At 42.0% G+C, this 20,342-nt stretch overlaps 1 protein-coding gene across 7 annotated transcripts; it reads right to left on the bottom strand.

The window, feature by feature from the left end:
* Nucleotides 1–480: 480 nt before the first annotated feature.
* Thnsl1 (threonine synthase like 1) lies at nucleotides 481–20,094 on the bottom strand. 7 transcript variants are annotated; one of them, XM_052728810.1, is made up of 4 exons: nucleotides 19,965–20,094; nucleotides 16,876–17,093; nucleotides 12,921–15,217; nucleotides 481–637 (listed from the first exon to the last, which is right to left on the bottom strand). In XM_052728810.1, exon 3 carries the CDS (start codon nucleotides 15,175–15,177, stop codon nucleotides 12,934–12,936), a length of 2,244 nt encoding a protein of 747 aa, XP_052584770.1. In that variant the 5' UTR covers nucleotides 15,178–15,217; nucleotides 16,876–17,093; nucleotides 19,965–20,094; the 3' UTR covers nucleotides 481–637; nucleotides 12,921–12,933. The 7 variants fall into 7 exon arrangements, with proteins under 7 accessions (XP_052584770.1, XP_052584768.1, XP_052584769.1 ...); XM_052728808.1 differs by lacking the exon at nucleotides 481–637 and adding an exon at nucleotides 16,492–16,647 and having other exon boundaries at nucleotides 12,260–15,217; XM_052728809.1 differs by lacking the exon at nucleotides 481–637 and adding an exon at nucleotides 16,492–16,647 and having other exon boundaries at nucleotides 12,260–15,217; nucleotides 17,037–17,093.
* Between the last annotated feature and the right edge of the window lie 248 nt (nucleotides 20,095–20,342).

The following is a 20,342-nucleotide window of genomic DNA, read 5'->3' as shown; positions in this document are numbered from 1 at the left end:
GCCTTCCAGACTTCTCTCCCTCTAAACCACACCCCTAAACAATCCCCTTATCTTCTCACCTGCTTGCAGGGCTGTGACACCAGCTTCCTTTTCCCAGATGGAGACTCACACCTTGTATCCTCTTCACTAAACCTGGTGATGTCCATCTTCTAGAACCCCTCTGAAATCCCTAGTTAGCCCCCAAATACGAATTCACCAGTACACCCAGCCCAAGACTTGCCACCGGCCCCTGATTTTAGCAATCTGTACAGCTGAGTCTGCAGTGGAACTGACCCTGGGCGTGTCTTCTCCCTCCATGGACCTGGGAACCCCTGGGGCAGAGCACAGGCTTTGATTTCCAGCAGACCTGGGTTCAAATTCTGACTCTTTTTCTCACTCGTGGATGATGGAAACCAGCTCGCTTACCCACAGAGCCTTAGATTCCTCGTTTGTGAAGAGAGGACAACTCGTGTGTATCTTGAAGGAGACCAAAGATGGCACCAGGAATATACAGCAATGTGAAGGTGGGAAGAGCACACATCCTCCCGGCAGCCTTTGTGTGAGTGAGACGCAGCCACTGCCCAGGAGCTGGCTTCGTGCTCAGCTTAAGCTCCTCTCAGGAAAGGTAGCCGACAGTTGGCGGCACTCCAGGAACAGCCTGTTAAACGAAAGTGAACCGAGACCATCAGAGCGCCGAAGGGGCGTGAACGAGCTAGCCTGGTGTCCTTTCTGTCTGCTGTTTCTGATCACCAGTGTTGCTACAGGGTCTCTTGTCATCATTCAGAGCATCCTGCCCTTCCACCCCCAACGCAGCCACTTCACACTCTCCGTTTGTTTTGTGGTTGCCATGGTTTATTTGTTTGCACATTGCTCCCTGAGTTTAGTGTGAAGCTTCACACCTGTGGAGAAGGCTCATATAGACTGTACCACATGGGAGCAGTATAAACACACTTACCAGCGCATGTCTAAGGAGAGCCTGCTGGCCCTGGAGGTGTGTGCCTTGGCATGGAAGGGAGATGGGCTATGGCAAAGGGGCTCAAAATCAGCACCATGTTTTTTGGAGATTGGCATCTAAGGCAAATAGAATGCATTTCGGTTCCCTATCTAACTTCAGCACACAAGAAAAATGGATTTAAAATATCCATGAACATTCGTATTTAAATAGAAATGTCGTGAACAGAGTGACTTGTGAGGGTTGTCACTCACTCCGGGGATTTGAAAAAGCAGAGAACCAAAGCACTGTGGTAAAATATTTTTAGAAAAACCCAATGAGTTTGAAATGGGAAGATTCAAGTGTGAGTTCTGGTCCTTGACTTGAGAGCCAAGACATCTCCAGATCTTCAGAACCTCTGTTCCGAATGCCTAAAGCGGAGACAAAGAATCAGCTACCTCATGGGGAAGCAAGGGAATTAGATCCTTGCAAATGGGAAAGCAACATTCTAAAGTCTAAAGCGGTTGTTTATCCTCAACCTTTGAAGAAAGAGCATGCCTTACATCTGTAATCAGAAAATAGTCCTGGGCTGGGAAACGGTTCAGTGGATAAGGGCACTAGGTTCAAATCTCCAGGACCCATGTAAAAAAAGCTGGGATGTGCCTTTAACTCCAGTCCTATGGGGGGAGTGGAGACAGGGGAATCACTGGGACTTGCTGGCTAGCCAACTCAGCCAAAGGGGGAAAAAAAAGTCAAGGTCCAGGTTCAGGTTCAGAGAGGCTGGGCTGGGGATGGGTGGGGCATTGGTCAAAGAGAAATAAGATTCAGTTAGACAGGAGAAATAAGAATTTGTGTGTGTGTGTGTGTGTCTATTACACGGCACAGTGACTACAATTAGTAATTATGCATGACATGTTTCAAATTACTAAAAGAATACATTTTAAATGTTTTTGCTACACACACACAAGTTAAGTGTTTGAAGTGATGTATGTGTTAATCATGTCGATTTAATTAATTCTAAATTATACACATATATTATGATATCACTTTGTACCTTTTAAAGACAATTATATTTATAATTATAATCTGTCAATATATGTAATTATACACAATTTTAATTTGCCAATTTACAGTAAAAAGATTTTTAAAAGGAAGTTGGTGTCTCACTGAAAAATAAACTTTCATTTTTTCCATTCTTTTGTATAACCCAATGACTGGTATATATTCACTCACCAAGTGAGAATTTCTGTAGATTCAGAACATGTTCAGTCAACACTGTGTCTTACCAAACTAGATATTTAATGCTTGCACAAGAAACCTTAAAGAGGGCTGGAGCGATGGCTCAATGGTTAAGAGCACTGCTGATCTTCCCAAGGACGGGAGTTCAGATCCCAGCACTCACATGATGGCTAACAACTGTCTGTAAGTCCAGTTCCAGAGGTTCTGATGCCTTCTTCTGGGCCCTGTGGGCACTAGTTGTATGCAGTACCCAAACATGTACAGGCAAAATACTCATACATTTAAAATACAAATGAAAGGTGTAAAAGAAGACATGAAGAAGGAAACTTTCGTCAAGCCCAAATGAAACCGGTTACCTTCCATGTCTTGAGTTAGGTTTGCTTTTTCTTATCAAGCAGTTAGACTCGGGCAGTCATTTCTCACTGACCAGGATGTTACACAGTAAGACGGCTTTCTAGTCCATGCCTCTGCACACCCCACCTGGGCATTCTAAGGAACACTGCTTTCAAATTAATGGCAAACTCGCTTTCTGTTCTGTTCCTTTGAGGCTTATATTAGAATTCTGTAATGCAATGTAATTTTTTTTTTACATTTTTAAAGTAAAACATACTATTATTTTCTAATATGTAGATTATGCATGTTGCAGGTGCAGATGTGTCTGTCTACACCATTGAGTATCCTAGCAGTGGACTGCAGAATCATTTCAAAGATCAGGGGGAGACACAGGTTCATGGCGAGCTAGGAAAAACAAGCTTTCCTCCAAACCTTCTAGCCTTATTGGCTTCAGGGGCCTGGCGATTTCTCTCCCCCACATTCGAGAAAGGACCCAGCACAGTTCTGTGGGAATATAAACTTGCACTTTGATCTCAAATATGGAAACATTCATTTTCTCTTAATAAAGGAAAAGCAAGGGAGGAGATTTACTTCAGAAATCAGAAAACCAATGAGTTCCTAAAATCATTTGTCCTTTGTTCAAGACTTACTAGTATGCTCAGTTTTACACTTCTGTTTACTTTTCAGCATTGTTAGTATAGACGCTTGTACATTCCATGCATAAATGAAATGTCTCATTTTCTGAGTCTGTTTGTATTAGACAAGAGTAAGAATATGTTATCAGTAAATAGTAAGAAATTTGAACTGAATTAGATTTTTTTTTGGGTATAGTTGACCAGTACAAAGATAATACTTTAACAAAGACGTTAACTTTAATGATGCCCCCCACCACACACACACTGTAAAATGCATTTCAACCTTTCTCAAACCTAGACTACATTTATATCTTCTGATAATTTGAAACTTTTACCAGTTCTGTTCTACACTAAATGACTGCTGTATTTCCTGTTTTGCTTGGGAAGAAAGTAAAAATGAGAGAGTTCAAGAATCTTTGCCACCTCTTTCTTATTCTGTAGCACACGGCAGGAGCCTGACTGTGCTGTCTCTGTGGCTCACAGGAAGTCAGTGCATCAGTAAGCTAACAGAACAGCCCATTAGTCTAATTTCAAAGACACTATTATCACTATTTCCATTCAATAAATTTAAAGTGTTTAATCTCATGTGATTTCATTCTGTTTTTGTTGAGATAGGGTCTCATGTATCCCACCCAGGTTACCACTGAACTCTCTCGGTGGCCAAAGATGGCCTTACGCTTCTGAGCTTCCTGCTTCTGCCTCTCGGGTGCAGGGATTACAGGTGTGTGCCACCACACCCAGTTTACATGATACTGGGGATTGAACCCAGGGTCTCATACATACCAGTCAAGAGTTCTACTAACTGAGCTACAGTCCCAGCCCTCTTCTTATTTTTAAACCCTAATTTTAAGTTTTATGGCATTTCTCCTACAATTACAGATATGGGAAAAGGCTAGCTATTTAGCTGATACTGATTACATATAGACAATTTAAAAATAAATAAATAAAAGATGGTTTGTAAAGGAACATGAAACTCAGAAAAAGGAGCCTAGTAACCTATTTTTTGTATATTCTAGTAACATCAGCTAGCCTTTCATAAGGACCGGGAGAGTATAAGGTCTGAGGGCCATCAAAAAGGATGGCCCTTCTTCACTATTTGTCATCTGGAACTTTCATTTTTAAAAATGTTTATTTCACTCGTGTGTGTGTGTGTGTGTGTGTGTGTGTTCCAGTGGTTCTTAGGGATCTAACTCAGATCATAAACAAGGGCACCCAGTACCAGTATCTCTCAAAGTGCCGGGATTCTAGCCAACATTTTGGAGGAAAAAAAGAGAAGAGGCGGAGGGTAAAAAGCTGTAATTTGAAGCTGATATGATTATCTATTTATCTAAAAAACAAAAACGAAAGGTATGAAAGCTTAACAACGGTGTTTGATATCAAATTATAATAAACTATGCCTCTGTCTGCGTCACTTATACTCTATTACATAACTACTTGTAGCCAAGAGACCACTTACAGCAGCAGTGGAAACCATGAAACATCTAGAGATTAGCCTAACGGACAATGTGTGAAAGGCTTCTTCCCCAGCCCACAGTGCTGATGGACAGCAACGTTTTTCCATGGGGAGAATAGTCAGTTTCTGGTCTTTGGGGTCATCCTCCCAGAGGGAGCTGCAGGACTCCAGTCCATTCCTGCCGCTTTGCTTTAAGCCAGGAGGAGAGCAGTCTCTCCCTCTGCCTCTCACCACGGTGTAATACAAGAGACGGGACCAACTGATCATAGTCTGAACAGGCCCAAACCAAAAGCCCAAAGAGACCGCTCCTCTTGTTGAAGTTGATGACCTCGGGCATTTTATAGAAGTAACAGAGAACCTGCAGGTACATTGTCAAGGGAGAAATTATGACACAGTCGAACTGCCTTCTGGGATTGTCTGTCCAAGTGGAACTGCCTCTCATGTTATTGGCTACGGTAATTACTACAAATTACTACATCAATTTTCCTCAAATTAGTTTCACACAATAAAAATATAACTAGCTTTTTTAAATATAAAGTAACTAAAATTGACTCTGAAATTTCTATGAAAGTTTTAAGGGCGGTGATTAGTTCAACCTACTTTGAGGCTTCAACTGAAAGCTGGGGGCTTTCCGGGCACTCTCTTCCTTGGGGCCCTGGACTTCATAGATTTCTTTTCTTTCATTTTCTCCTCCTTTACTTTGAGTCTGAAAAAAAATCTCTGCTTGGTCTCCAGCTTTGCTTCCAAAATCAGAATGTGTCGAGGGGCAAATATGATACGGTGATTGATTCTCTTCAAGGCTCCTCTGGGGCTTTGGTCCAGCAAATCCTCACTGATGGGGTGGTTCAGCCACCACACAGATTGTAACACTTTACCAGATGTCATGGGGAGGGTTGGCTTTTCTAGAAATCCTTTCGTTGTTTTTGACACCATTATGTCATTTTAAGACATTCCCCACATCTCCGGGTATCTGATCCTGGGTTTCACTGTCTCCTTGGCACAGCTCATCTGGCATGGCTCTGCTGGCTCCTGTCATTACCGTCACATGATTCTTGGGGTGACATGGTTTCCCTCCCCATCTTTCCAAGATCCTCTTCACTCCCTATTTCCGACCTTAGCTGAGAGAATTATTGTTCTCTGATACATTGTTTCACTGGCCTTTTTTCTCCTTCCCATTCGTTTTTGCCATTTGGTTTTGACCTATGGATCCTTACCCAGATTTCCAAATCCAGTTCCACTGTTATCTCCTGAAACCATGTATACTTTGTTTATCAAGTTTTTTCCCAGCACCTAACAAGGTGCTCAAGTTCCTTGCTGGTGACTAATAACTAGCTTGGAGAATCCCCCGGAGAACAAGCTAACAGCTCAGCTATAAAGCGCCTGCTTTATGGGCAGGGCACTTTCCGAATGATCTACAGTAAACCCTCCCAACAACCTTTTGACTTCATGATCCTCATTTTAGAGATGAGACATAAAGACATTTCATAATTTATCCTGTGTATTCATTGCTTTTCTTATGGCTGTAACCAAGTACCTGAGGAAAAAAAACAAAGTTGAATGAGGATTTGCTTATTTGGCTCCCCTTTTCAGAGGCTTTAGTCTACCACAGTGGGGAAGAGTGTGGCAGAGCAGGTCACACCATGGCACTTCAGGAGGCAGGAAAAAAAAAGGGATGCTGGTTCTCTGCTTTCCCTTTTATTCTGTCCCGGGTCCCTGCCCATGAGATGGTGCCTCTTGTCTTCAGGGGCAGACTTCGCTCTCACTCAGTCCTCCACACACATCCAGAGCTTTGCCTCACCCATCTCCTAAGGGATTCTAAATCCAGTCAAGTTAAAAATGATTTGCTGAGCCTTTAATCCCAGCACTCGGGAGGCAGAGGCAGGTGGATCTCTGTGAGTTCGAGGCCAGCCTGGGCTACAGACTGAGTTCCAGGAAAGGCGCAAAGCTACACAGAGAAACCCTGTCTCGAGAAAAAAAAAAAAAAAAAAAAGATTTGCCGAGGAAGTTTAGAGTTTGATTACCACTACTTACATTGGGTGACTCCCAGCTGCCTACAACTCCAGCTGTAGGGATCAGATGACCCCTTCTGGCCTCCTGGGGTCCTCACACACATGTGTGCATACACACATGGAGACATATGTACACACATGAACAAACAAACAAAAAATCTAAAACAAAAACAGAGAAAAAATGTAGTTTGACCTTTACTCAAAATCATGGAGGTGTTTAGCTGGGTGTGGTGGCACACACCTTTAATCCCAGCACTTGGGAGCCTAGCCTGGTCTACACAGTGAGTTCTAGGACAGCCAGGGCTGTACAAAGAAACCCTGTCTCAAAAAATGAAACAATTTTTTTAAAAAGCCATTGAGACAAAGCCATACAAAAATTCCTTTCCCACTGGTGACCAACATCTAAGAATGGATTGGGAAGAGGCCCTTGTGTCTCCCTGATTCCCAGGCTGCCATGAAATCTTAGCCTGATCACACCACTTGAAGTGTCTTGTGGGCTAAGAACAGCCCTCTGGCTCCCAAACAGAATCTAATCTGGTTTGACTTCAGTTTGGGCCTCTGCCTCTGTGGGACTCTGCTTCTCATCAGCAACTTCTGCTTGGTGTCAGGACCCTGACGGGGATTTCAGCTTCTTCTCGGCATGTTCTTCCTTATGTGGGCCTAGGTCCAGTGGTGTTGTGCCTAGCCTTTGTCATGAAACGCTTAGACTCAGAACTCACTCCCATTCGCTTTCTATAAGCTTATATGCCCCTGACATGATGTGGCATCTGCAGGCAGGATGGAGATGGGCTCTAACAATCCTCCTCTGGCTGCCTCTAAAACCGCAGCCATTTTTATCTCTGTGTTTATTTTCCCACTTTCCAATTAAAAGTTTCCAGTATACGCTCTCAACTCTTTTCTTGCTAATATTGCTTGACTGACTTCTACCCCTATGACCTGTGGTTTCATGGGAGAGCCAGATGTAGCTGTGGGACTTCCCTAATTGTTCCCACAGAAGATTTGCAGGGGAATTGTGGGGATGCTATTTGTACTAACAGTATTATACAATTTCTGTTGTGTGGAGTTGGGGTGCGGGAGGTGCAAGGTCTTGACCTTGAAGAATACTTCAGAAATTATATGTAAGGCAATCCAGAGATAAAAGGCAGAAACTATAACAAATACTGTGGCCAGGAGAATATTCTATGGGGCATGAAGCAATTAAATACGGCCTAGCCAACCCTGTCCTGTGTGCTTTCCTCTGTGCTTTGTATACTTGTTAGGGAAGCTGCAGAAACCATAAATACTTGCTCTCACTGCTACTTTTTAGGTACCCAAACCAACCAACCAACCAACCAACCAACAACTACCATAAAATGAAAGAAGAAAGTAGTCCTTAAGATTGCCAAAGAGTGGGACTGGAGAGATGGCCCAGTGGTTAAAAGCACTTACTGCTCTTGTAAAGGATCCAGGGTCAATTCCCAACACCCACATGGTGACTTACAACTGTCTATACTTCAGTTTCAGTTCCAGGGGGTCCACAGGCCTACATGTGGTACACACACACACACACACACACACACACACACACACACACACACACACACATTTGTGTATAAATAAAAAAAAACTACTTTAAAAAAGAGATTGCTGGAAAGTGTTCAAGAAAAGGAAAAGTTAAAATCCAAACCTGAAATTCAAGGTCTTTCTTCCCTTTTATAACCAGAAAGTTCTAAAACAGGCAAGTCCGTCTCCGAGTTAAGGGACTTATTACTCGGATCCTTGCTTTTCTTCTCACTGTGGTGCCTCTGCTAACGGCAGAGGAGTGGGGATGGGGAGATGGCTCACTGATTGCCAATACTGCTTTCAAAGGACAGAGGAATGAATAAGGTTGGAAGGCTGTTAGGCCCACTACCCCACTTGTTACCACTGCACAAAGGTTTGACAGGGAAGAAATCTCCAGTCAAAATAAGGTACGAGAGTATTTATTTATGCGGTCTTTCCCCACCCAAAACACTTGTGCTCATAAAATAACTTTTAACATAACTTTTAAAAAAGGACTACAGTATTCAACTTAAACTCCTCCAGTTACATCACATAGCTTTCAGAAATGTTTAAACCCATGGATCTTGCCTGGCTTTTTAGCTTCATCTTCAAAGCTTCAGACACCCTTTGCTTCAAACTGAATCCTCCACACCACGTTCTGGGCCATCTTCCCGCCAGCCCTGTTTGCTTATTTAACTTTCACTTAAATTTTAAACTTTGGATTCATTTTATAATTTTTATGTGTGTTTTGCCTGTATGTATGTCTGTGCCTCATGCACCTGTCTGGTACCTGCATTAGCAGGGAGAGAGGACTGCATCCCCTGGAACTGGAGATACAGATGCCATGTGGGGTGCTGGCAATCAAGCCTGGGTCCTTGGGAAGAGTAGCCAGTGCTCTTGACAGCTGAGCCATCACTCCAGGCCCCAGACTCACAAATTAAAGACAGCTAACAACCAAAAGCAACCTTCTGCAGGAAGCAACCCTCTTTGGTGGTTCTCTTTTCTGTTACATTTGCTACTTTTTTTTTTTAAGTGAGAAGTTTGTTTTTGAAGGAATCTGTTTTTAAAGTAAAAATATCGAAGGGATAAAGCTAATGATTTTAATAGTTTATAGAGTATATATGGGGCCCAAAAATGATTATTGCATATGTAGATTTTATTCATGTTACTAGATGGAAACGAAAATAGTATTACTTTATATGGGTTTGATGTCAACATAAAAAGCTACTTTTGTTATGGTGACAACAAGTAGTCTGAATTATAAAATAAGTGTGTCAGTGGATTTAGGGCAGCACTACACCATCCATGATTTTTCAGTGGGTAACTATTAAACTATAAAACATCATACAATACTATTTTATTTTGATTTAATCATTTTATAATTTCTAAAATGTACAATCAAAAATCTTACTTGCAGCCCATTGGTGGTGGCACATGCCTTTAATCCCAGCACTGGGGAGGCAGAGGTAGGTGGATCTCTACATTCAAGGCCAGCCTGGTCTATAGAGTGAGTTCCAGAACAGCCTGGACTACACAGAGAAACCCTGTCTCGAAAAGCAAAACAAAACAAAAATCTTATTTGCTTCTCAAAGTCTTATAAATTCACTGTAGCCATGATATTGTAAAATAATTTCATATACACATTCTTATTGTAATGTCAAGATATAACACAGTATTAGAATTCTACAAAATGATATATTCATTGGATACAAGAATTTATTTTACACTAAGAAAAGTCAATGAGCCATAGCTTAATTCATCTGGCTGTGATAATTTTTAAGTGTCCAAGCAAAATAAATAGATGATGCAGTATGATTTCATTTACATAAAAGTTGACGAAGTTAAAAAATAAACAAAGCAAAACAATATATTAAAAAAAGGAACTGACTTCAAACATAAAATTTGGGGTCGTTACTTCTTGGAGGAAGAATAAATGCTAAGAAGTGGCACAGAAGAAAATGTCTGTGTGGCATTCTGCTCTTCATTCCAGAGACTCAAGTACCTCAGTATTTACTACCCACCCTACACCACACTGCACAGTGGAGTGCCCACCCTATACCATACTGCACAGTGGAGTGCCCACCCTACACCACACTGTACAGTGGAATACCCACCCTATACCACACTGTACAGTGGAGTGCCCACCCTATACCACACTGTACAGTGGAGTACCCACCCTACACCACACTGCACAGTGAAGTACCCACCCTATACCATACTGTACAGTGGAGTGCCCACCCTACACCACACTGTACAGTGGAGTGCCCACCCTATACCACACTGCACAGTGGAGTACCCACCCTATACCACACTGCACAGTGGAGTGCCCACCTATACCACACTGTAAAATGGAGTACCCACCCTACACCACACTGTATAGTGGAATACCCACCCTACACCACACTGTATAGTGGACATGAGAAAATGGGATCATACAGCCTTTGGCAGCACTAAATCTTGCTTAGAACATGGAGAAATGTAGATGGGTAGAAGTGTGGGTGCTTGGAGAGGTTTTGTATGAATGCTAAACTATGAAAAGAGCATCTAAATGCCCCAGGAAGTCAGGCTCCCTTGGAGACGCTGAAGAAACAGGAGAGAAAGGGAGCAAGATATTAGAATGAAGCACATTGTCAGAGCTGAAGGGAACTGGACACAAGGCTCTCATCTGGACACTAGCCCTTGAAAGGAGGACTGCCACCTAAATCGCCCGGGAGGAGAGTGAGCGAACACTGCTGCTCATCTCCCTCTACAAGGAGCTGAAGCCGGGCATAGCGGCACACACCTTTAGTCCCAGCACTTGGGAAGCAGAGGCAAGTGGATCTCTGTGAGTTTGTGGCCAGCCTGGTCTGCAGAGTGCATTCCAGGACAGCCAGTGCTACATAGTGAGACTCTGTCTCAAAACAAACAAAAAAAGAGGAGCTGAGGGATGATGGCGAACCAAAGGCCATCATGAAGACACCAGATAACCATTTAGACACCAACAGAACCAAATGAGAGTAAATTAGGCAGACACAGAATTTTCTCTCTGCTGCCTGACTTCCAAAAACTATCCTTCAGGACTCCATCTGTTATGGAACCCTGGTTACCTCATAGCAATATTTTCCTCTTGTTAGCTCATTTATTTATTCAAAGACTGAGTATCACTATGTAGCACAGGCTAGTCTCAAGCTCACAATCCTCCTGCCTCAGCTTCCCTGGTGCTGGAACCACAGGTGTGTGCCACCACACCTCATTTCTTTTTGTGTTCAATTCTACCCCACCTGGCTGTATCATTTGCTTTCCACTTCACACACTACTTTGCAGCAGTTATTTTGTGTTGTACATCACTTAGCCTTCATGTGTTCTTCCATTAGTTGTTGAGTCCAAAGATCAAGTCCAAAACTTAACGTTATCCCGTTATTTTTGAGACTGCATTACCATGCACACAGCAGCATTAGGATGATTTTCTAAGTATATCCACTGAAGTAAATATTCTGAAATGATAGACTGTATACACAAATACCCACAGAGCTTTGAGTCTCCATTATAAACTGCTTCAGGTTTTTCATTTCTGGCTTTTTTTTTTTCCCTCCTTTTCAGACAGGAGCTCATGTATACCAGGCTGGCCTCAAACTATGTAGCCACACATGACTTTTAAATCCTGCCTCCACCTTCCTATGTGCTGAGGATCAAACCCAGGGTTCTGTGCATGCTAAGCAAACACTGTACTGGGATATTCCCAGCCTCCACTACAGGCTTTAGAACTCCATTTTAAAAGCCAAAGCCAGAGATCTGATACTAATATGTAATTGGTTTAATTTCAAACTTGTAAAACAAATTGCTCCTTACCCATGAAAACTATTAATCTTTTTTATCATTTTAATTTTTAATATTATGTCTCTGTACAGTAACTAGAAGCAGAATGACATCAGCAAAGACCCAGTCTGTGAGGAATGCCATCTTGTGGTGGAGAGTAGCCCATTGCACTTCAGGTCGGTGACAACCTTTAATCCAGAAAGTAAATTATTGAGGAAATACACACACAGGTCACAGTTAAAATCACTGCCACTACACAGTAACGGACATTATGCATTTGCATCAATTTGTGTGGATTTAGGTGTCCAAAAATGTTCTTTAAAACTGAGACAATAGAAATAGACTTCAAATAATACAGAAGGTGGCTGTCTATAATTGTACTTTCATTAAAACTTTTCGACATTACTGATTTGAGAACACCTTCCTCTTGAAGTAGGTTTTCTTTATTTCTGTGTTCACTATTCCTGTTGACTGCTACACCCTAGAGTTAAATGTTGGCTTGATTTTCAAACTTCATCGGCCTAACTACAAACTTTCTAAGAGCAGTGAATGGTCTGGGAAATATGTAAGCAACTGCTGTCCAAAAATGGAGTCTGAACGGGTTAAAAAACGATGACTCTAATCTTAGTGAACTTCCTGCTTCTCCATGAGTTAACTATCTCAAGCAGCAAACTGTTTGAAGAATAAACAGTAAATGAATGGGTACAGATGCAGGACTTAACTGTGCTTAAATATTTTTAAATGCCAAGCTAAATACCAGATACTTTGTTCCTCTCAGAAGTAGGGGTGAAGGAGACACTGCCATACCCCCCATGAGCAGAATGAAACCTTGACAGCACAAGGTTCCAGGGACTCTGCTGGCATCTGTCTCTTCCGGAGGACCTGAGGAGGTACATCGCAGGTGTAACGGTCAGTCCCGGGAATCAGGACACGGAATTTCCAACAGATGCACACATAAACATTTACACAAAACAAAATGCTATTGTAGTCCACACCGACTCTTGGGATTTATTTTTGCTTCTTACCAAGAAAAATCCTCTACTCGGACTGCCTGAAGAACCGATTTTGGATCAGCTTCTCCACGTGACTCTTGAGGACATTGACATCCGCTGCACACACCTGGTAGTCCACCTTCCCTTCCTGCTTCATCCTCTCTCGTAAAGCCTCGTGAGGAGGCGGTAATGCGTTGTAGGAGCCCAGCAAGCAAAGCTGGCTTGACGACGTCTGGTTGAGTTCGTTAATCTTCAGGGCCTGCATGACAGCGGGTGCAAACTTGGAGTAGTGGGCTATCGAGGAGATGATCACTGGGCAGGATTTGTCTTGGGTCCTGTCTGCAACCACTTTTGCAACGGCGGTGTGTGGGTCCAAAATGTACCCCGACGTGTTGTAGGTGGTGCTGATAGCTTCGAGGCACTCTCCCTCAGAACACCAGTCTGCAACCAAGTCCTCCTGAAGCTTCTCCACTAGCATCCTCTCTATTTGGAAGTGGAGCTGACTCTCTAGCTGGTTAAACAAATCCGCCATTAACTGCCCATCTTTGTTAGCCAACAGGTATAAATGTCGCTCCAGGTTTGAAGGTTTGAGAATATCTATTGACGGTGAAAAGGTCTGTGCTAACTTCCTATCCCTTAGGTCATAATGTCCAGTTTTTATGAAATCAGTCAAAACATGGTTCTGATTAGAGGCACAGATGAATTTTCGAATAGGGATGCCCATCATCTTGGCATACACTGCTGCTAATATGTTGCCAAAGTTTCCTGTGGGAATACAGACATCTACTGGGCTTCCAAAGGAAATAAACCCTTGGCTCACAAGATCAAGATAGGCAGATGCGTGATAAACTACCTGGGGAAGCAGTCGAGCCCAATTTATAGAATTAGCTGAACTTAGGATTGTTCCATATTCCACAATCAGAAAGCCAGTGAAATCAGAATCATGAAATATTTGTTTTACAGCTGTCTGGCAAAAATCAAAATCTGACCTGACACCTATGGCCCATCCGTTTTCTCTCTGACTGCCAACTATCTGCGCCTTCTGAAACTCACTAACTCCAGTCTCTGGGAAAAACGTGACCACAGCTATCCTTTGCTTGTCGTTTTTATTAAGGTGGCTAAAACCATTTAAGACTGCGCTCCCGGTGTCTCCAGAAGTAGCTACAAGTAAGACGTAATTGCAACTTGATGGGATACAGTAAGCAAAAATATGAGGCATGAGCTGTAAAGACAGATCTTTAAAGGAGCCCGTCGGCCCATAGAACAACTCCAGGATGAACTGGTTGCCTGAAAGGTGCCTGATGGGGGCAATTTTGGAGCAGGCAAAGTTTTCCCCATAGGCAGTTTCAATCATTTCTCCCAGTTTGGTGGCAGGTATGTCTGCAGGGTGAATACATCTTTCCAAAAGTATCTGTGCTCTTTCTATATAGGTTGCTCTGATTAGGCTTTTCCACTCCCCAGAGCTTAATTTTGGAAACTCCTTCTCAGGAACAAAGAGTCCACCATCGGACGCCAGCCCCTCAATCACTGCCTCGCTGAAGTATTTTGGTGGAAACTTCTTGTCCTGGTCTTTAAGACAAACGTGCCTTGTTGAAATGAACGTCTCGGAGTCCACGTCTTGGTATCTCCTCACCGCATCCAGCACTTTGTCCGCGACCTCCTCAGCCGGAGCCCCGCTCTCACAGAAGACTCGAGTATCAAACCACTTCTTATAGTACAGTCTTTGGTGCTTCAGTAAGTCTCTCATGGATCTTCCAGAGTCCTGACCGACAATCCTACCAATTTTCATTGACTTCAGACGACTAATTATATCTACTAGAGGCACATCCAGGTATACAACGATTCCATTTTTCTTCAGATGCCACATGCTAGCATCGTGCATGGGATTGGACCTACTGAGGGAAATCACACTTCCAGATGCAGACAAGTTTAATACGGCTTTTCCTTCCTCTTCTAAAAATTGCTCATGACCAACATCCTGCAGTTTTTCAGAAGCGCTCATGTTCCAGGTTTTCTGGAGGATATCATCATCCACATCGATGACACAACAGCCTAGTTTGTGACCTAGTATTCTGCCCACTGTTGTTTTCCCTGCACCAGGAGGCCCCATCAGGATAATATTTTTGTCTCCAAGAAGAGCATGGGTTGAGTGCCATGACTTTCCTGGTTCTGGATGTGCAAAGGCTCGTGAAAGCAGGAGTTGTGTGCGAGTCCGCACTTGAACCGGTACACTGGAAAAACACTTCTGCGTTATCTGTTTCAGGTGTCGACATTTGGTGAAGTTCAGCATTGCACTTTTCTGCCCAAGCCAACCTATGCTTGGCTTTAGCCTTTTTCAAGACAGAAAAAAAAAAAAGACATTTGGTTACTTATTTCAACAAATGGTTAAAATTCTGATAGGACTGACTATATCCATGCCCTCAACACATAAGATGTTCAAAATATTTCAAATTGATGAGACACTTAAAAAGTATTATAATAGACACATTGTATACTAACTATTCTTCTTTATAAACTGTTATAATTATGACATATTAATTACACAAAGCAACAAGCTTCACTGGGCCGCTTCCATCATGCTTTTATCAGGCTCTGATGACCCTTTCTCCACCCCTTCCCATTCCCTTCCACCCCCTCCTTTTCCATCCCTCCCTCCCTGTCCCTCTTCTATTATTATGTCTATTTGGCTGTCTGAGAAAAAACACATAGTATTTTTGTTAATATCTTTTCAAATTTCAAGATACCAATAAAACAAAACTAAAAAAAAATGTGTATGACTCCTAGTATTACAAAAAGCAAATATTTACGAGCAGAAATCTTATTCAAAAAATATCATATCACAGAGTCTTTAAAAAAAAACACAGTAAGTCCTATTAGTCTCTGTCTTTCCCGTAGGAACACTGTTACAAGTACTGGGTCATGATTTATTGGCTTATAACACATACAGAGAATATGTGGAGTTGTAGTAATAATTACTTGCAATTCATAAGAGCTGAGCCACACTCTTAATATTCAACTTATTTTTATGATCATGTTGATAGACTATCACTATTTATTAATTTCTCATACAAGCCATAACAGGAAACTAGAATAAACAAGTACACTTGCTTATAAGAAGCATAAACAATTTTCTAAACTGTAAGTCTTCATTTATGTTCCTATAAGCATCATTAATGGTGGGACTTAATTCTAGACTTCAGAGAAATAAAGAAACTCAGGAAGGTACTCAGTGATGAAAAGAAAACTTTTTTTGGCATATGGAGATGGTCTACAATTGTCCATATCAATCCAGCCCGTCTTTGGAAATGTACTCATCCTTAAAACAAAACATGCCAGATATCAAACATTTTGTTATAATAAAATTCAATTTATCATAACTTGCAATATTTCTCAAATTGACTGAGGTAACTTTACAGGCACGAAGTTGGAGCTTTTTACATGCTCCCTGACAGAACTATTTTGCAGCTAAACTATATCAAATATTAAGTGGCTATTTAATTATAAAAAGTTTCCAAGAGTACACTGCTATTGATACTACCTAAAGTCTGTTCTGCAATAAAATCTTTAGACCATTTTTAAAAAGCTAACTCTGAATTTTACTTACAAGCACTCTGACCTATCAAGAGAAAGAATTCATTTCCTTATTTGGTTTGTATGGTGTTGTGTTTAACTCCACTGAAGCACACACACAAACTGACAGGAACCACAGATGAAGAGTCTATTAAGTTTGAGCCAAAGCCGATCTTGGCAAAAGTAGGGTCTACAATGCAAAAGAACTTCAAGTTAATCAGAACTTTATACAGTATCATAAAATTTCATGCATAAATATTTCAAAATGGTACCTGAACTTTGTAAATCACAAGACAATTATTTTTTTCATGTTTCTAAAATCTATTATTGAATGATTAAGATATTGGGCTTTTCTTTATTGCAACATTTATAGTAAAATAGCAAAGAATTTTGCTAATAGTAACAAAGGTATTTTTACCATCAAGCAATAAAAGACAACATAACCAGAACTGGAGAGGTGGCTCGGAAGTTAAGAGCACTTGTTCTTGCAGAGGACCAGGATTTGATTTCCAGCAGCCACACAGCAGCTCACAACCATCTGTAGCTCTAATTTCAGGGGATCTGGTACCCTCTTTTCACCTCTATGGGCACCAGTCAGGCACGTGACACACAGATATCTGTGTGAGCACAACACTCCTACATACAAAATAAAATAAATTTAAATTAAAAGACAACATAACCAAATAGCAACGATTGCAAAATCTTTCACAGTGACATCTGATTTTAATCATTTAATTGTATGTTTAATGAGGAGCAGATCAGAACTAAAAGGTATAAAATGAGAACCTAAATTGTTCTTTCAGATTTTCTTACCCATCCAAGTTACCATGAAAAGCCTGTAAGCACCTGCCACCCACATACACATCTTAGCTACTGAAATAGGTCTGTGATAAATGAAAAGCGTACATTCTGGTGACCAGCACAAAAATATTAATATTAATCATTGCCAGTCAATGACAAATATCAAAGAATCTATAGACCAAATTGAATTCTCCAGGGATAAGGCTAAGCATATCATTTATAAATTTTCAGAGAAAACAGTGGTGCTTACCCCAAATTAAAAACAATTTTGCTATGCAGTCTGATATACTCTCTGGAATAAAGCAAAGTCTAGGGAAAATTCTAACTTAAATCACTCAACAATTTGTAAAACTGTACTCTGGTACTGTGTGTTAGTGCTACCTGTTTTTAAGGAAACTGTGCAGAACAGCATAATTAATCTTCTATTTATGCACAGGTAATACTCTTAGGTACACACATGCATCAAATACACAGACACACACACACACACACACACACACACACACACACACACACACACACATACACACGCACCCCAGAAGAACTGTGTAATACCTGAGTAGCTGGTTTGTTTTTATTGCTTGCATGGACAATGACTCTTTGATGTTTGACTCAACTTTATATTGGCTGCTTGATGTCTATTCCATAAAGAGCAGACAGTGGAAAAGCAAACACCATGCACATTAACTTTGTCTCCAGTCTTCTTTGGCCTTACCTCCCCCGCGCTCTCATTTCAACTTTCTCTCATTTCCTCTTTACAAACGACATTGGGAGAGCCAAATAAAAACAAGGCTACTACGGAGCTCAATTTCTAATTTCTGCTTCACTGTCATTTCACAGTAAAGGTCCCCGTTAGACTGGCAGAAGGCGGACAAGCACTGTGACAAGTGAAACAGTGCCCTTCCTGAAGAAAAACTCGTCTTCAACTACATCCTAAACTTTGCTTTGTAATATTGAGCCATAAAAATGACTTTGGAGCCTCTCTGCCCAAGTCTAAAGGACCAAAGAGGATGGAATGACTCTCCACTCTTGAACATCTGGCTGAATCTGAGTCTACACTACAGTTCTCTGCGTCTACACTACTGAAAGCTTCTCATTCAGGTGATTAGGCTCTATAACGCCATCGCTAGCCCTGAACTGGCGAGCAAGGCCGCTGTTCACTCTTGGGTGAAATGCTGGGTTGGGTTCCTATGAGCCTCCGATCCTTTTTCCCATGAATGAGTACATTAGCACTACTCCATATGCCTATCTGCAATGACATTACGTACACAGCCCATTCATTACTGTGAACTAAGTCTGCAGCACTCTAACTCATGCCTGAATGAAGCTCATCTTAACATACCTGTTTTCTCTGTAAAACACACCAGTCTCTTCAACACTTGGAACTACTATAGAGCACCATAAGAACGCAAAATACGTGTCAGTGAACAAAATATAAAAAGGGTATCTGTTACTGAAACCCCAAACAAGACAACAAACACCTTGTTTGATTTCAGCTGGGAATGTACACACACCACACTTCAAAATTTTCACTGCCATGTGCACGTCCACGAATAACTAAAAATGTGCGGCCAGGTATTGATTTGGGAGATTATGAAAGAACTTCAGCAAACAGGATATTAACATACGGAATCCATGAATAATGTGGGTTAACTTTTTCATTTCCCTTTATTGAAAGCTGCATTCTTATATCTTTAATCATATATAGATTCCTTCCAATTAGAATATGTATAAGCCTTGAGGTGTCAACATGGCTCCAACCACTGGCCTAACACACCTGAATCCCTGGGTTCAATCCCGAGGTCAGGAAGGTATATATTTCTTGACTAATGACTATCAAGTTGGTTAATACTGTTGTCATTCTATGAATTCATAATTCAAACTTTAGCATGCACAGGAGCAGATTCCCCCACAGAAATTTTTCTCTATCCATGTTAAACCAAAAGAAAACGAGCAACCATTTTTTTTCCAAGGCAAAAATGGGTAGTCTCTGTTTACACCTAAATTTATATAAAACGTTTTTCTTAAAAACTCAATGTGATGTGAAATAAGGAGAATTAACCCCTAAAAGGTCATTCATCTGAACTACGGGCTGCCCAGAAAAATTAAACTCTATCAAATCGAAAAACAGAAAATTAAATTTATTCTTTATTCTTACAGAATAAAATTTAGCAACAGCCTCAAATTAGGATTTGCATTGAGCGAAGCCTTTCAAGTAGGAACCGAAAAGCTCACTAAGCCACCGGGCCATTTTTAACCCATCCACCAGGCAGAAGAGATGCGCTGGACTTCCCGGATGGACACGTTCCCAAGGGGATTCAGAGACAGGGATTTTCCCTCCCCAATCAGTGTGTGACTGGGGTCAAGGCTTCCAAATGAGCTTGCAGTTACAAGTGCATAAGCATGAACGGAAGAGCAAATGGCTTAAAATGGAATAAAAACACTTCTCAGAGAGAAAAAAAAAAAAAAAAAAAAAAAAACTCAAAAAGGGATCAGGGGGCTGAAACCTGGGCAAAACCGGAGGCCCTCTTCTAAAAGCTGGTGGGCTGGCGCCCGCGCCTGCGCTCCGGAGACATAGAGGAGCGCGGGGCGGGCCGCGGGGCCGGTGCGACAGGTGGATGGCCTCGCGGGGCCGATCGGGCGCGACGGAAGGAAGGATACGAGGGCAACGCCCGCTAGCCTTTCTTTCCTCCTCCATTAACTCACCAAGTAAACCACCCAGAGAAGACCAGGGAGAGGAAGAGGAAAGGAAAGCAGCTTCGGCACCGCCAAGGCAGCCTCAGCCGGCACGCCCGCCCCAGAGCCGCTGCATCTGCGCTTGCGCCGATTGCGCTGCGCCGCGAGGCCGGCCACGTGACCGATACGCCCCGCCCACTGACCCGCGGCTCCTCCCCTTACCGGACCGCTCGCTCCGCCCCTGCAGGGGCGCGGCCTGCGTGTTGGAGATTATTGTGTGACGCCTGCGCACCAGCCACGCTCTCTAGTGTAGCATTTTTCTTCTCGGATGCACCAAAGAAAAAAAAAAGTGAATTTTTTTGAGTGTGTGTCTGGGGGAACACTGTTTTCATGTCGTCTTTCCCAAAG

This window comes from Peromyscus californicus, unplaced genomic scaffold (assembly GCF_007827085.1).
Source record: "Peromyscus californicus insignis strain IS unplaced genomic scaffold, ASM782708v3 Scaffold_8__1_contigs__length_139910024, whole genome shotgun sequence".
NCBI lineage: Eukaryota > Metazoa > Chordata > Mammalia > Rodentia > Cricetidae > Peromyscus > Peromyscus californicus.
Note: the sequence above shows the minus strand (reverse complement) of the source record. Positions and strands in the feature narration are given on the sequence as shown.

Coding starts and splice junctions, on each gene's coding strand:
- Thnsl1 (XM_052728810.1), bottom strand. CDS start 15,177: ATGCTGAACTTCACCAAATGTCGACACCTGAAACAGATAACGCAGAAG.